Source organism: Lonchura striata, chromosome 5, assembly GCF_046129695.1.
Source record: "Lonchura striata isolate bLonStr1 chromosome 5, bLonStr1.mat, whole genome shotgun sequence".
Lineage (NCBI taxonomy): Eukaryota > Metazoa > Chordata > Aves > Passeriformes > Estrildidae > Lonchura > Lonchura striata.
In genome coordinates, this window is record NC_134607.1 from 54,283,634 (window position 1) to 54,299,444 (window position 15,811).

At 38.2% G+C, this 15,811-nt stretch overlaps 1 protein-coding gene across 4 annotated transcripts in view; it reads left to right on the forward strand.

Moving 5' to 3' along the window:
• Positions 1–14,992, forward strand: part of VEZT (vezatin, adherens junctions transmembrane protein) — a 59,544-nt gene extending 44,552 nt beyond the window's left edge. For 2 of the 4 annotated variants that reach the window (XM_021527969.3, XM_021527970.3), the window contains exon 12: positions 3,592–14,992. In XM_021527969.3, coding sequence (XP_021383644.2) covers positions 3,592–4,172 — 581 coding nt within the window. In that variant the 3' untranslated portion in view covers positions 4,173–14,992. Of the gene's footprint in view, positions 1–2,815; positions 3,550–3,591 lie in introns of those variants that run through there. The other 2 variants (XM_021527971.3, XM_021527973.3) reach the window with 1 other exon arrangement.
• Positions 14,993–15,811: the final 819 nt, after the last annotated feature.

Here is a 15,811-nt window from a genome sequence, read left to right on the forward strand (position 1 = left end):
GTTAAAATTTGAATCCTCTCACTGCTTAAGATATTTGATTTGCTCTCTTTAAAATCAGCAGGAGTTTGTCTTTTTCTTATTTTCATTTCTTCCTCTTAAAGACATGTTAGGAAAAGCTTTCTAAAAAGTTCCATGTTCTATGTTATGCAAAACAACCCTCAAGTCTGGCACCGTATCTAAGGATTCTTCCTCTGACAGTGTCTACCAGAAAAATGATCATGGATTGCAAATTTTCAGTAATTTACTAGCACCACAAAGTAATAGACCATGCCTATTTATGAGACTGTCTCTTTTGGTATCAAACCATCAAAAATATCTGTTCTTAGCAATTTTCTTCTTTATATCCATTAAACTACAATTGTGGTAAAAAAGATTACTTGACCATTGGTACTGATTTCTCTTCTAGTTGCATTAAAAACCCAAGACGTCAAATTGCACTAGAGTTTGCTCAGGAGTAAGATTTCTGTTTTTCTGTTAGATATGACACCACACAACTCTTCACATAAATTTCTTTAAGTCTTCCTTTCCTAACTATTGGAGGAAGAAGTGATCATCCTACCTCCAGTTCGAGTCTTGACAAACCTAGTGAAACTCTTGCAGAAAGAGTTTTTGTCAGGAGAACTTGCCTAGGACATTTCCTTACCTAAGTAAGTAATACTTGTCCTGAGCTGGTAATACATATCAGCATATCCTTAGGTCATATATCAGCATATCCTTAGGCTATCTGTGGCCATAGCTGGAAAGAGTCAGCTCACTCCTGTGGTTTGCAGTAACTGTTCACCCAGAAAGCCTTTGTGGCTCATGTTGGTTCCTTTTCCTTTCCTATTACATTGGTTTAGGATTAGAGATAAAAGGGTGAGGAGGGAAGAAAGTATGATTTTCTCCAGCTGCATAGAACTAATCATTGATTATTTCCATCCTGTACAAACATGGATAACATGAGGGCAGTTCAAGAAAGTAATTAATATTGTCTTCTTTTGGCTCAGATTGTGTGTATCTAATCTGACAGACTAATATGTACACCTGATATAACATCTACTGGTTTTTAAGGAAATCCTTCAATATTTCTTCAAAAGAAACACAAGTCAGTAAATATGATATCATGGACCCTGGCAAATTATGGTTTAATTTATCCATGCACAAGTCAGTCCTTAAAGAGACATTTATGTGATCTGCACTTTCTACATTTCTGACTTGCCTTATCTTGAAGATTGAAATCCAGAAATATTCATATGCTTGTCTCCACTGGCCCAAGCCAATGGATGGCCATGATACCACTTCTCCATAGTCCTCTTGATTCTTGCTTTTTCAGGACAATCAAATTCCAGAAACCCTGTGTTTTCCTAACTTGTGATTATTGTGGAAAAAGATCCTGAAATATTCAAAGGCTTTAATCTGTTAGTGAAGGCACTCAGCTAGCCATTCTGACTTGTCCTAACAAGGACATGAGGGTTTTTGGTTTGTTTAAGGAGGGGCTGGTGAGGGTTTCCATATAAGAGGTCAGCTCCAAACAAGCTGATATGTCTTAAAAGCACAACATGAAGTCAATTGGAGATGATAGGTTGGATTCCAGAAGAAAAAAAATTCAACTTAGGAGAGCACTAAACTAAAGCAAGTTTTCCAAGGCCCAGTCTGGGTAGTAGGTAGTTTATGGGACTGTAGGTAAGCTTATGTTTCTGATCCTTTGGCCTCCTGTTGAGCCACTACATGGAAGTGCTTTTGAAAAGGTCTGCTGAGTTTTCAGACAAAGAACTTAAGAACATTCCAGAACTGAGGGCAAGTACAAAAGTGATTGACATAAAGGTGGGCATAACTGAAGATTACATAACATGAGGGGAGTGGTAGGTTTGATGGGCAGCTTGGAGGCGGGGATCTACACAACAGCCTCCTCCCAAGGCATGTTCGGGGGGGCTTTCCCCAAGTCCCCTACCACATTCCAGAAGAAAAAAAATTCAACTTAGGAGAGCACTAAACTAAAGCAAGTTTTCCAAGGCCCAGTCTGGGTAGTAGGTAGTTTATGGGACTGTAGGTAAGCTTATGTTTCTGATCCTTTGGCCTCCTGTTGAGCCACTACATGGAAGTGCTTTTGAAAAGGTCTGCTGAGTTTTTAGTAGCTTAATTTCCATTTGTCAAACACTGTAACACTTCCTTCTGCTGCAGAATCACTTCTAGCCTTCCCTAACCTCTCCCCTGCAAAAAAGTTTATTCTGTCAGTGGTTGTGTTGTATCCAGCTGTTTCCCCTTCTCCCACCTTGTGCATACAACAATTGTTCTATAGTTAGTTATCAGATTTGGAAGACCATGCTCTCAAAACTGATTGATTTCACCCTGTTTATTAACTTGTCAACTCCACAAATTGGCCAGCTACCAATCTCAAGTATCTATTTATTTTTTGAGAAATTTTGCTTTTCAAAGTATTCCTTGGAGGAAGTAGGCAAGAAGTTTGCTCCCAAATGATAAGATTACTCTGCATATTCCTGTCTCTTCAAGCAAATGGGCAGAAATAAGTAGCAACATATTTTGTATGAGACAGGGAAAGAACTGCTCCATAAACAACTGAGATGAGTCTGGTGCAGTGCTCCTTTGATATATAAGGTTTTAAAGCAAACAGTACAATACACATTCAATGCCACAGTTTTTCAGTGTGCTAATGACAATAGCTATCAATGTGACAATCAGAATGATGTGCCTGCTGTCAGCTAGCTAAAGTTAATATTGCTGAAATAGGATATGGTTGAAAAATCAAAATACCATTAATTTTGCTTCCCATGAAAGCTTGTGTATTTCCCAGAGTTATTTTCATCTCTGCTTGCAGGGGTAAAGTCAGAATGGAATTAGAAAGGGAAATGCAACTTGGGAATCTGCTGTTGCCACTCTCATTTTTGTTCGTGCTGCTACTATAACGGAGCTGCTGCAGTTTAGGGAATCTGTTACTTGGAAATGGACATTATATCGTTTTCTTAAAATGAAAGACGTCTGTTCTTCAAGGAGTGATTGTACCGAGTTACACTAACCCTTAACACTGGGAGGAGAGACTTCCTGGCCAGCATCCCGTTGCTGGCAATGGGACTCGCTGCTGCTACTAACTTCAAGAGAGGCTAAATTAAACCACTTTATTTGTGAGGACGCCTGACCTGACTGTGTGGATATGTGTTGTATTTGTATGTTGTGGTGTATGAGATCAGATATTGCCTACAAGGACTTTTTCATGTACCAGGTGTCTTTAGTGGATTAGGTAAACTGTTGTTCACAAGAAGACAGTTAAATATGTATGCACTACAGTAGTTTTACCTGGGTTTTGCTTTAACACTGAATGCATCTTCTATGTTTGATGCTGGCTTTAAACACCATCAATTTTGTGCTGTCTCTTCACATCACAGATTTTAAGGAATAGTTACAGTAGCCATCACATTTCACTTCAGCTTTGTGATTAGAAAACACTTAAGTTTTGGTGTGGGTTGTGTTTCTGTTGTTTTGGGATTTTTAAAAGTAATTTTAACCCTTATAATCTTGCATCTTTTCAGGCAAATAAATTATTTATAAATAGCAGCTTGCTTTTAGTTATCATTTAATCTTTTCCCCCTTTTTAAGCTGCAGTGAAACCCTTGTCTCCTGTAGAACCATTGAAGCTACTAAATAATGTGGACTCACATATGAATTCAGATACAGAAAAGCGGGACTGCAGCCAAAGTTGTGATAAATCTGAAGAAAAAGACTCTAATCCAGAATTGAATGCTGCTGATAAAAGCAGGACAGAATATTTGTATGAAGATCCTGAGATTGAGAAAAACAAAGACAGTATTACAGATAAAGTTACAGATGTTTCTATGGGGGCTGAAGACAGAATGTATTATCAGTGTGAAGGGGATGCTGAAGAGCTCAAGCTGAGCAGTGTGGATGGAATAGAGGTTTCACAGCCTCCCTCTAAAGATGCATTACATTCAAAAATCAAGGATAGGCTGGCCCAGCTCCACATATCAACAGATTTTAACTTCACATCTGGTCTGGCTGCACAAGTTGCTGCAAGGTCTTTCACTTTTACTACAATGCAGGAAGAGACTTTTGGAGATGATGGGGAGGAGGAAGAGGAAGAAAAGACACAGGAGAATGAAGACCTTGTGGAGAACTGTGAAAATGAAGAGAGAGGCTCTGAAAGTAAAGGAAAAGTATAAGTCTGAGCTGAACTTTATTAAACTAACAGGCAGTTTGATGAAAAAAAACTAAGGTGGAGGGTTGAAGCTGAAAAACTGGATGGAAAAAAAGGGAGACCTAAATATAATACATCATGTTCCCTAAGACTGATACACTAAATAGGACTTCTAAGTATATTGAAAATTTGCAGGTAAGAGAAGTTTGGGCTGCATCCAAGAAATAGATGGCTGTTCCCTTTTTAAGATCCTAGTGATGGGGGTTGGAATTTACCTTTTTTTTCTGATTTATTTATTTATATTATGACATATTGTGGGTTTTTGTTTCTAAAAAGAAGGAAAACCAATGTTTTGATTTACAACAGACTCCAGTTTTTTGCTCTCTGATTCTTTTGTCATGGTATCAATGTTTGTTCCAACAAAAACTACCAGGACATTTATTTTGGAAGAATCTGAACCTATGATTTTCCCCCACCACTTTTGTTTCACTTCTTTTGTCTGCAGTGTGTTGGCTAAGCCATGATAGGCATTTGTGATTCTGCAATTAGTGATGTGACACCCAGCTGATGTAGAATTTTAAATAAAAACTTGAAAGAGCTAGTATTTGATGTGTCCTGGGGTATGGGGCTGAAATAGTATCAATTTAGTCATGTTTCATATTAAGGTTTATTTAGAATTTTATGAAGGGTTAATAAATGATGCCTATAAGTTGTAATTCATGTTAGAGAAATGTGTTGTAAGTAAATTTTAGGGTAGGTTATACCTCCCTTTTTGGGAAGGTTACACCAGTAGAAAGTAGCTAGAAGCTATCTATTGGATTGACAGAGATGAGAAGTAAACACCTATTTATTAAGACAGCTATTAATTGTTTGTTAACCTTTTGTAAACTGAACCTTAATGTAATTGTTTGATTTGATAGAAGGATCGATTGTACATTTTTGCTTATGTCCTAAGTAATTTTCTTAAAGGAAATAATCTGAGAGTTTAACAACATGCAGTGTTTTGTTTGAACACCATACTGCTTTTCACTAATGTTCTTTCACTTTTCCTTAGATCACAACTTTAACCTGTGGGATTAAGAATCCATGAGAGAACTACAGTTGTGTATTTTGTTTCTTGTAACTTAGTTAACTGATGATGAAATTTGGATGTTTAGTATGAGGTTATGTGAGTTGCTTTGTTCTCTCTGGTGGTGTTACAAGGAGCGGGAAACTGACGCTAACCTCACATAGGAGCTGGTTAATGGTTTCATTGCCCTCTCTTCCTTTTGCTCTCTGACAAAATGAAGCAAAGCTCCCATGTTTCTAATGGCAAAAGCACCACTTCTTTGTGTGGAATACTCTACTTGAACCCAGATATACTTCCAGGACAAAACACTGCATTAGTTACTTAGAGTATTTATTTGGTTTTGCAAATTCTATAGAGTAAAGGGCTTTTTAGGTGCTGGTGGTGCAGAGCAATATCTTTCCCAGGATGGTGTCATGGAAAGCGGGGAAGGTAACACTGACCAGCAGATTAGGGTGGAACTCTTGACGGTATGTCAGAAAACAAGTGTTTTCTTTCAACTCCCTGTCCCGTATTAGTGATTTTGCATGAACACTGTGACATATATGGACTTTTTCACAGATGGTAAAGAGGGAAATACCAATTGATAGAGAAGGGATTATGACTTAGAGTGTTCTTTCACTATATAATGCCTGTCTTCTCCCTCACACACAGGTTCTGGGTAGAGAACGTGTTGCCGTTTTTAATTGACCAGTAACACTGTGTTTTGTGTCCTTTATTTTATGTAAGTGACTGGAAGCTGAGTGGTTGATGTCTTAAGGAGGTAAGGAGGTTGTAGAAAAAAAAATCAGATGCTTTTCATAGTGTATTCAGAAGATAAGCCTCCTCTTAGTGGTAGAGTATATTGTTCTATAGCTAAAGATTAGGCTAAGCTGATGAAACACTTTTCTCTGTGATAAGCAATTTTTTTAACCAAGTCTAGAACAGCTGCTTTGGATAGATTGTGTTTGAAGCATTGTCCATGCTTCTGAAGAAGTCTTCCTCATTCTTGACTTGAGATCCTCACAAAGTGCCCAGATATTTTTTGTTCCTAGCTAATTGTTCTGACAGCCTAAATGTATTTTTTCCATGAACTCATCCACCATCATCTCATGATCTGACGTTGTATATCCCAGAAAGGGTACTCCTGACGCTTTTCTGTGGGATCCAAATCATAGCTTACAGTGTGTATGGCTATGATACCAACTGGAAATATGGTCAGATTTAGGATATTAACTATCACTGTGATCACAGTTTCAGATGAAGTCAGTAGTAACCTGCATTTCATTGGTACTGGAATCAGTGACAGATCTCACATTTCTAAAAGCTGCTATCTCTTTATTCCTTTGCTGCAGTCCTTAGTAAAAACCCTGGAGAATTTACTTTGGTTGCTCACTTGGGGCCCAGTTTTATTATATGCGGGTCTTGGTAATGAAACTGGCCTAAAAAGCCCCGTCTGTTGTAAGTTGTTAATTTTCAGCCAGCAGATGTGCCAACAAGGGGTTTTGTGGCCATGTTATAAACCATTCATGAGTCCACCCAGGTGAAAAATTCACCCTTTTTAGCCTTTTTTCGTCGTCACCATTCTTATTGCAGCAATGCAGTAACAGCAGTTACCTCAAAACAGCTGTATCAGCACATATGTACTGTGTTGCTGGCCTGAGACTCAGGATTGCCCACATTTACATTATTGGCAGAGATGGTGTAGTGTGAAATTACAGCCTTGACATTAGACATGGCTGTGATCAAACAATGACTTTTTGGAGGAAGTCGTGATCCTACTTTGAACAAATAGATTTTCAATGAGCAATTTAACTGATTTCCATGGTCTTACTTTATGCAGTCTTAGAAGTTGCCCATATGAACATCTGGACTCACTTGTTTTCTCTGCCTCTCATCACCTGTATAAAATAGCCATCAGGTCATTTATTTTGATCTATTTAATATTCTCCCTGAAGAAAAATACTGCTAACCGTGTACAGCACACAAAGCCTGACTTCTCTTGATTTGATGACCAGGTTCCATCTATGTATGTCATATACTCTGTTATGATCCAGATTTCCTCATAATTATGTCATTTGAAATGACTGTATATATATGCTATAGGTTCCTTCACAAACCTGACAGATTTCTTGGCATAATTTATTGCTGCCTTTAAAATAATGTTTATGAACACACTGAAGTGTGCATTAGCTGTAATGAGTTGTCTTAATATATTGAGCATGTCAAGGTCTGAGTGTGGTTCTGTGTTCTTTGGCTCATTACTCGAGATAGGGATTTTAGTGAAAACAGAACATTTGCTTCTTAGAGCTTTGTAACTTTTTGAAACATTTAGCAGGAAGTCCATACTAAATTATGGGTTATGACAAAGAATATCAGCAGCCAAAATCCTTTGTGAAGAGCAGAGCTAACAATAAATGCATTTTCCCTATCCCATTTCCAGTTAGTAGTTCTGTGAAGTAAAGAAACAAGTAATTATATAGGGTTAAGTAATTTATTCTCCTTCTACCTGGAAAGCCCTCTAAAGACAGTATTTGCTTCTTGGATTGGATTGCAGTTTAACACAACATCTTTTTATGTCACTTCACTTTACAGCTAAAGATCTACATAAAGGCTTAAATCTAGGCAAAGATCTGAGATAAGAAGGTAACTTGTCCCTTTTGTTAAGTGTATGTATTCATGACAAAAATTAAATGGTGTCATGGAAGCAAATGTAGAGAGTTACAGATAATAGAGCATCTTTCAAATGCAATTAAATGTGCCTCTGTCAACTACAGACAAGATTTGCAAATGTGAAGGCTTTTGCCATCAGTCATAAAAATGAGACAGTTTTACTGGACATCACTGAATCTTGCACTTTGATTTCTAAATGCACGATGGAATCTGGTAGAGTAGCCAGTTTTAATGAGATTTCAGAATTTGTCCCAAGCACACCTGTCTCCATGTGACTGTTTGTTACAATATTGTAAATTTTATATTTATCAGAAGTGCAAAATTTGCAAGTTTCTCATTAATTTATATGGTGTGCTGTGTGGAGTTCTTTGCCCACACTGAATTCTGTATTCTTGTAGGTTATCCCTTTCTTCTTTTTTTTCTTTTTTTCTTTTTTTTTTTTTTTTTGACAAACAAGAGGACAAGTACACTAAACTGCCCTTGACCTTTAAACTATTTTGTGAAGGGCAGCTGTAGTTCTGCAAGTGGCTTGTTCCCAGGGCTAATTGCTTTTTAGAATTAACAGGTTTCATACTATCTCATCTGAGCAGAGTGTGAGAATGGCACCTGGTCAGTGTAAAGGGCCAGTCTGCTCTGGGATCTTGTCTGTGACAGGGACTAAATGGATGCTGAGGAAAGACTGTTGTGTAATAATACTTCTCCAGGCTATTCCTCAGCAATTTGTGGCTCAGGGACTTCTTGACCCAGCAGTGGTGGATGTCAGCTTAACAGGTTCTGATGGAATCCTTCTCCCTAGATTTGATCAGCCTCATGTTTAGTCAGTTATTCCTAGTTCCATTGCCAGTATGTGGTCATCTTTACATCATCTTACTGTCTTGTACACATGAGAAGATTTGTCAATAAATTTCTTTGATGTTCTACTTTCCTCAGGCTTTCTGCAGAGGTCATGTTTTCTGCCTTTTGTTTGCTTTCTTTACAATCTCTCCAGTTTGGATGTATAATGACCAAAGTGTGGTGCAGTACTCCAGACTAACCTCAGCAGTGCAGAGTACAGAGTAATAATCACATCCCATAAACCACCAAACCATTAAAATATATTTGAGTCCATATAGAAAGAAAAATCTTTTTAGATCTTTCAGCCCTAGCTATTAGGATGGTAAATGAAAATATTTGGTCTGATGGAGGAGAAATATTTATTCACTGTCAGTGGGATTTGGCTGGACAATGTTTTCCTTTGCTAACAAAACAAAGAGTTGTTAAAACAAAATGATCTCCCAACAGCTGCCACCTGGTCTAACACAAACTAAATATGCCAAACCACACTTGTTTAAATTTCAATTTGACTTTTCAGAGGTTTTTTGGTCTGTGATGAATAAGCATGTATTGCAAAATATATTATCACACAAAAAACGTGTCAGTGAATATATGGTATCAGAGATCAAACCAAAGGCCTCTGTGGCTAATTTTTAAAATGCTTGGTGGTGTGCTTTATTAATTTTCACATTATGTTTTATTTCCTCCTGTATATGTGTTTATTTTGCCATCTTGGATTTTAAATGCTAAAAAATACATTTGATTTATTTGACTTGGAATTTTTTGCAGAAATAGGTAAGAGGTGATGGTAGCGTGTGGTAAGGCACAGTCATAGCAAGGGGTGAAATCTACCTCCCATGAACTTTCCTTTGTAGATGGATAAAGCAATGTGGATATGAAACTGTTCTTGATGTGCTGCCTTCCCTTTCATACTGTTGTGGCTTTGGTTATTGGCAGCTAATGAGAACAGATCTTGGCTCAGCAGGGTGAGTGCACTGTTAGCCCATGTTACACTTTCTGTATTGAACACAGGATTGTGAAAAAGTGACTACAATTTAGCAGACAAGGAAAAGGTTTCTCTATTACAAAGGGCTTATTGTAAAAGGGTTGAATGGGACCAAAACTTGAATACTTGTGATCAGCATATTTTGGCCCTTGTACCTTCTCAGCTTTAAATCTTAAAGGTCTCATAGACAGTTTGCTTTAGAGGATGCAGTTCTACGACAGCTTAAATCACTTCATGGCCATGAAATCCCAGTTCCTCCTCTATGGTGGCTTTTTTAAGTGCTCAGTGATCTAGGATATGGATAGGACTGGAAGTAAGTCAGTGCTTTAACTTGCAGCTGGCTTTCTCAGTCCTAATGAGGGTGATGCCACTCATTATTTTCCTCACTCATTTTGATTCCTTTTGTTCTTGAGGCCTAGGCTGCCCAAGACCATTTGTGTCTTATTCTCCAAAGTTTTTAGAAACTGTTTGTGATACTGCCAGTAAAACTGAAATTATTGTGCATGTTTTTTTCTACTTAATTGTTTCACCCTTCTGGACCCTCTGACACCCATGGTCCTCTCCCTTTACCACCACTCTTAAGAGGTTCAGATTTTAAAATAAAAAAACCACATAAATTCTTTTTACATGTATTTGTAACAGAAATAACTGGAAATAACTAGATCTAGAGTTGTGTACTGACTTTATCACTTGAGAACTGAAACAGAAAGCAGGTACCATAATGGGGAGCATACAGTCAAAGTAGAAATAATAATGTACAGCAGCTCAAATTTATACCACACTCTTGGTGTATGTTGACTCTTATAAGTATTTCTGGCTTACTGAAAAACATTTTAAAGTTGCATTTTAAAAATAACTTAAATTCTATTACAAGGTCCCAAAATAAGTGTAATTAGTTGGCTTGATTTGTGCTCAAATCTTAATATTTAAAGATTGCTTCCTGACCTTCTCCAGCTGCATGGATGAGAACTGAAAATAATTTTATATTTCCAGAAGAGAGTAACTAATCCTTTCCGTTACTTTGTGCTATTAAAGAAAGGTCCATTCCTAAACAAACAAAAAGAGAAGCATCAGTGCTTAGTATCTTCAGTAGCCATTTCTGACAGAGAATCATGCATTTGATCTCAATAGAAGCACCATAAATGCAGGCTATTTATAAAGTTTGATATCTGTGTTTCAATAATAGTAGGTTTTAACTGTATAAAATTCTGGATAAAAGCCAGAAATGTACAAACTGTCCAGTAGATCTTTCATCCAAAGGCACAGCTGGTGACATTTAAACAAGTTCATGCTGGCTGTTCCTGCACTGCTCAGTATGACATTGCAGTCCAAATTTTTTATGTCCCAGTGTGGATGTTCACGGGTGGTCTGCAGGCAACTGTGTTCTTGAGGTCTGCAAAGCTTGCAGTGATCACAGAATAGTGCTGAATGAAACCTAATTAGGAACAGGATGCTTCACAAGCATTTTGGGTTTATTGTCTGTCTGCCTCTATTGCAGCATTCATGCCACATACACTACCACTCATGAATTTTTTCCTTCCCACCTTTCCTTTTCATAGGCCACACAAACCAATTGAGGAGGGTTTTATAGTTAGTTTCTCACCTACAGGACTATCTGTAATGCACCAGGTAAGTTATCCCCAACAGAAACTTAAACATTAGTGGCCAAACTGCAAAAGATGGGGCCTGGGCTAGACAAGCTCTTCTAGTCTGACCACTTCTGCAAAGGGTTCTCCTGAGTGGGTGACCACAGGAGTTCTGAGCTAGGTGTGATGACTCTGCAGATGTCTTTCAAAGCTTCAGTTTTGACTAAGTCTGTCCTTTTCTCTTATTGTCTCTCTCTTCCCTCTTAGCTGCCTTCAGCTTTTCTCCAGTATTCCCTTGCCAACTGCTGAGGAATTTGGTCACTTTTTTCCTTCAGTTCTGAGGCTTTTGTCTAAACCTTATTAAATGATAGGCTAGAGGGAATCCACACCAAGGTGCTGCTATGCATTCTCAGTCACAAACTCAGAAACGGAAGGGTTCTTAGGGCTGGTGCAATGTCTGTCCTGACATTCCTTCCAGGAGCCTGTGACCTACATTTCAACCTGGCCTCCTATTTCTTCCTGGACTTCATAACTTTCACTCCCAGGAATTTCCTACCCTCCTTAATGACTGTAAGATGCTAATGCCTCCTCAGCAAGACTGAACCTCGAACAAAAATGTTTGTTGCTACGTTAGCCTTTCTTGTTCTTTCCCACAGGAGAGTGGCACAGTCATCGCTGAGTCTGCCTTCCCCTAAACAAGTTTACTGCTTTCAGCAGTAGGGGTTGTACATATACTCTCCAGCTGCTATGTCAATGTGCTTTGGCTCCACAGCTGCCTGATATTGAGCTCAGGAAGCACTGGGATCTAGCAGCTGTGCTTAAAATTTTCCCACTGGTAAAGAGCATGTGTTTTCAGAATACAATTATTACTAAGTCTCCCTGAATTTAACCATTTTGAATTTTAATTGAGGAGCACAAACAAATTATTTCTTAATTTAAGAGGTTTGAATAAGCTTTATAAATATATATATATATGTGTATGTATACACATGCATACATATATACCTACACAAACACACACACATACATACATGCACACCCCTTCATGATGTAAATGTGTATTGCCAGATATCCCACTGCAAGGCTTGTCTAGCTAAGAGGTTGTATTTTTTTCATATCAAACTATCCAGTTACTTACTTGAAAGGTAAACAAAAACTTAATTCTTGCTATCCAAAGGCAAAAGAATTGTATTCTACCAAGCAAACTGTGGAAGTATTTCAAACTTGATTTTACATCTTTTATTAGAAAAGCTGCTTCACTTTGTTTTCACTTATCAGGGCTTTGCACCTGAGCTGCTGTGAGTGCCTGTATGGCCATTTGCCCTGTCTTAAACATGTAAACAAATACATGTTCCTCAACATCTCCTGCCTGCTAAGTCTTAGCATTTCCCAAAACAGGGCCTAAAGGCAGCATGGATTGCCAAGGAACCACAGGGAAGGGAAAGAAAAGAATCTTGATAAGCTGCTGCTTAATTAGCTAATAAATGAGAGTTAAAATGTAAGAGGAAATGTTCAAAAGAACAAACTGCAGCAAGAGACTTCTGGCAGGGCTACAGAGGGAAATCACATGATACATTCTGAAGTTTGCAGACACTGAGAATGATCGACAATTTCTTGTCAATGTGGAGACAGGAAATGCTCACCAGTCTGGTAGGCTTCAGCAGCTTTTTTAAAAAACCCTCTATTTTATCTACATTTCATTTCCACAGAAAGACTTGCTGCTTTCTGTGCTGTGTGCTGAAGCTGTGTGTAATCAATCTCTGCATCATTTCCTTTAAGTTCTGTGTGAAGGCAGTCTCCTTCCTTCCACTGCACTGAAAACCTGTGTGCTTCAGCTCAGTGGAGTCTCCTCTGCACCCACCCTGCCAGTGGCTGATGCTGCTTTAAACAGGGTTCATTTGATCAGCCTCAAAGAGGTGTAGATCAACAGGTCTTTAAAGCAGGTATGAAGCCTGGGGGCTGGCTGTGCTAGGGCTCCAAGAACTCAAGTGCTGGGTTGGATGTAGGCAGTAGCAGGAAGACATTCCTGGATGCCGGGCTTTTGTTCTGATAGGGTTGCCTCACTATGATATTTTTCTAAATTAAATTTTGTTTCTCTTTTTTGTACTTTCATTTACCTCCATTCTTTTTTCCCATGGATATGAATCAGGACCTAAAGTCTTCTTTACATACTTAACTGTGTATATCACCAGGATTATTTTTAAGCTGTTTTAAAATTTGTGCCTGGGTTTCCCCAGTTTCAGAAATAGTTTTCTCAACTGTAATGATAACCATTTTTAAAGTCTTTTTGGTTGCTATTATTTCTTCAGCATCTATAATAAAACTCTCTTTATCCTGTATCCCTGACAGTTGCCTAGGTGGAGTGGATGTGACTTAACCATCCTCCAATTAGGAATGATTAAATGGAATAGAGAATGCTTATACAGGGATGCAAAAATGCTGTATGAGCACTTTGCTTGATTTTTTTATAGAGAATTTTATTTATAATTCCACTTTCATCCTGAAGATGGAATTAATTTTAAGCAATCCTGGCAATAGTTTCTGCAGTATTTTTTGCTGACTCCTTGGTACAAGCACTTTAGTAATGAGCACTTGTTACTCTCTTCTGAATAAGTGATGACTGAAGAAAGAATGTTTTTCTGCGTGTCATATGCTTCCCATTGTATCTTCCCCTCATCCTTCAGAGACTTCTGTGCTGTGGCAACTGTTGGCAAAACTTTTAGCATCACCTAAATGCCTGTGTAGGTGGGGCTTTAGGAAGAAAATAATGTGTCAGTTGAGGACACTGGTAGCAGGTAGATCTTTAATCCAGGAATGGGGCTTAGGTGCTCTGCAGGAGATGTGTTCTACTTGTGTGTGACTCCTAAGAGACAGACTTCCTTTGTAGGCTTCAGAAGTGCCAAAAAAGCAGCAACAGGACAGAGTCACTCCTTTTATAAGGAACTTTTTTGTTCCCTGGTAATGCTTAGATTTTTGCATCAGAACTTATCAAAGGCTGTGTTCTGCTGCTAGTTGTGGCTGATGCACACCTCTTCCTGTAAACATTCCCTGATTTGGTTTTAGGGTTAGTAGCTATTGACCACTCTTCTCATTTAGGTATGATCTACTCTCACCTAATTCAGATCCCCAGGAAGGCAGTCTTAAAAAGTTACTGGGAAGAAGAGAAATAATTTGGTCATGAAAGGCAATGGGCAAGGCAGGAGTATTTTTTCTTATCTTTTGAATCTTGCTGCCAAATTGGTGCATAATTCATTGTGCAAAAGCTCTTGCTTACTGTTTGCTGTTTTCAGGTTTGTGTGTTTGTTTTCATATGGAATACTGAACAGATCCAATTGCTGCTGTTAGAAGGAGATGTCTGTCTACCAAAAAGGAATCCATAATGTTTTCCTTTGCTTGGAGACTTCTTGAATGCTAAATTGCCTGTGTGTATACTTCATAATGTACCATATGCAAATATTCTTCAGGAATTGATACTACCACTTCAGTAAATATTTTCTATGTTTGAACTGTATGTTTCCTATACTGCCAAGAATGTATATATATCTATAAAGACTTAAGATTGTATCTTTTTGAGCAAGCCTCTTTCTTCAACCATCTGAAACCTTTTCCCTGTTTCTCAAGTTTTTTGCTAATTTATTAGACTATTGTGTTATATTGTGTACTTTTTGTATCAGTTGTATTGCTGTATTTCTTCTTTCTCTCATTAAAACCTGTTCTTCTCATCCTTCTACTGTGCTGCTTCATATTGGAAGTACTCATACTGTATCGAATAACCAGATCTAATGTAGTGGGTTGGCCTGACGTGGATCCAGACCAGTCCTAAAAAGCCAGTCATTCAGACTTCTGTTACATTGTTCCACTGATCCTAGCGTGTAATCAGCTTTATTGTATTAAGTTTAATTTTGCAGCATAGTCTGTACTTTTATAATACAGTAAAGAAGAAACCTGGAATGGGATTCTCAAGGTATAAACAAATGGACAAGACACAAAAAATGTACTAAATTATGAAGCCCATAACTCTTATGCATGGTTGTTGCTGCTTACAATCATTAAGATATTGGTGGGCTTCCTGAGGGAAGCAAATTTTGAGGAGAGATTTGGAAGAGGATTCCAAGGGCTATTTTGTCCTAGAAATATGGCCATCAACTTAAGTTAGTCAGTTATCTGTGCCATCTCCGTGCTTAATTCATCTTACAGGTAAATGAAGAGGAAAAAACGGAATGCAGGTTAGGACCTCTTTGCTTACCTCCATTACAGAACCGGCTGATTTACAAACAAGAAAATGCTGTCTCACAAGAACTCACTCCATGAGCAGACAGAGAAATGATAGTGCTTTTTTATCCTCCCAAAGATTTTCAGTGTTTTACTGATGCTAATTCCCTTTTAGCAGTGCAGTATCTTCCCTGACCTGGAGCTCTCAATAGGGTCTCTTTCCCACAGAATGGTATGCAGGAGGAAAGAAATCACAGGTCCTGTACAGTGGGTCCAAGGGATTGAAAGAAAGGAACTGAACAGAACGTGCACATGCACCTGTGTGTTGA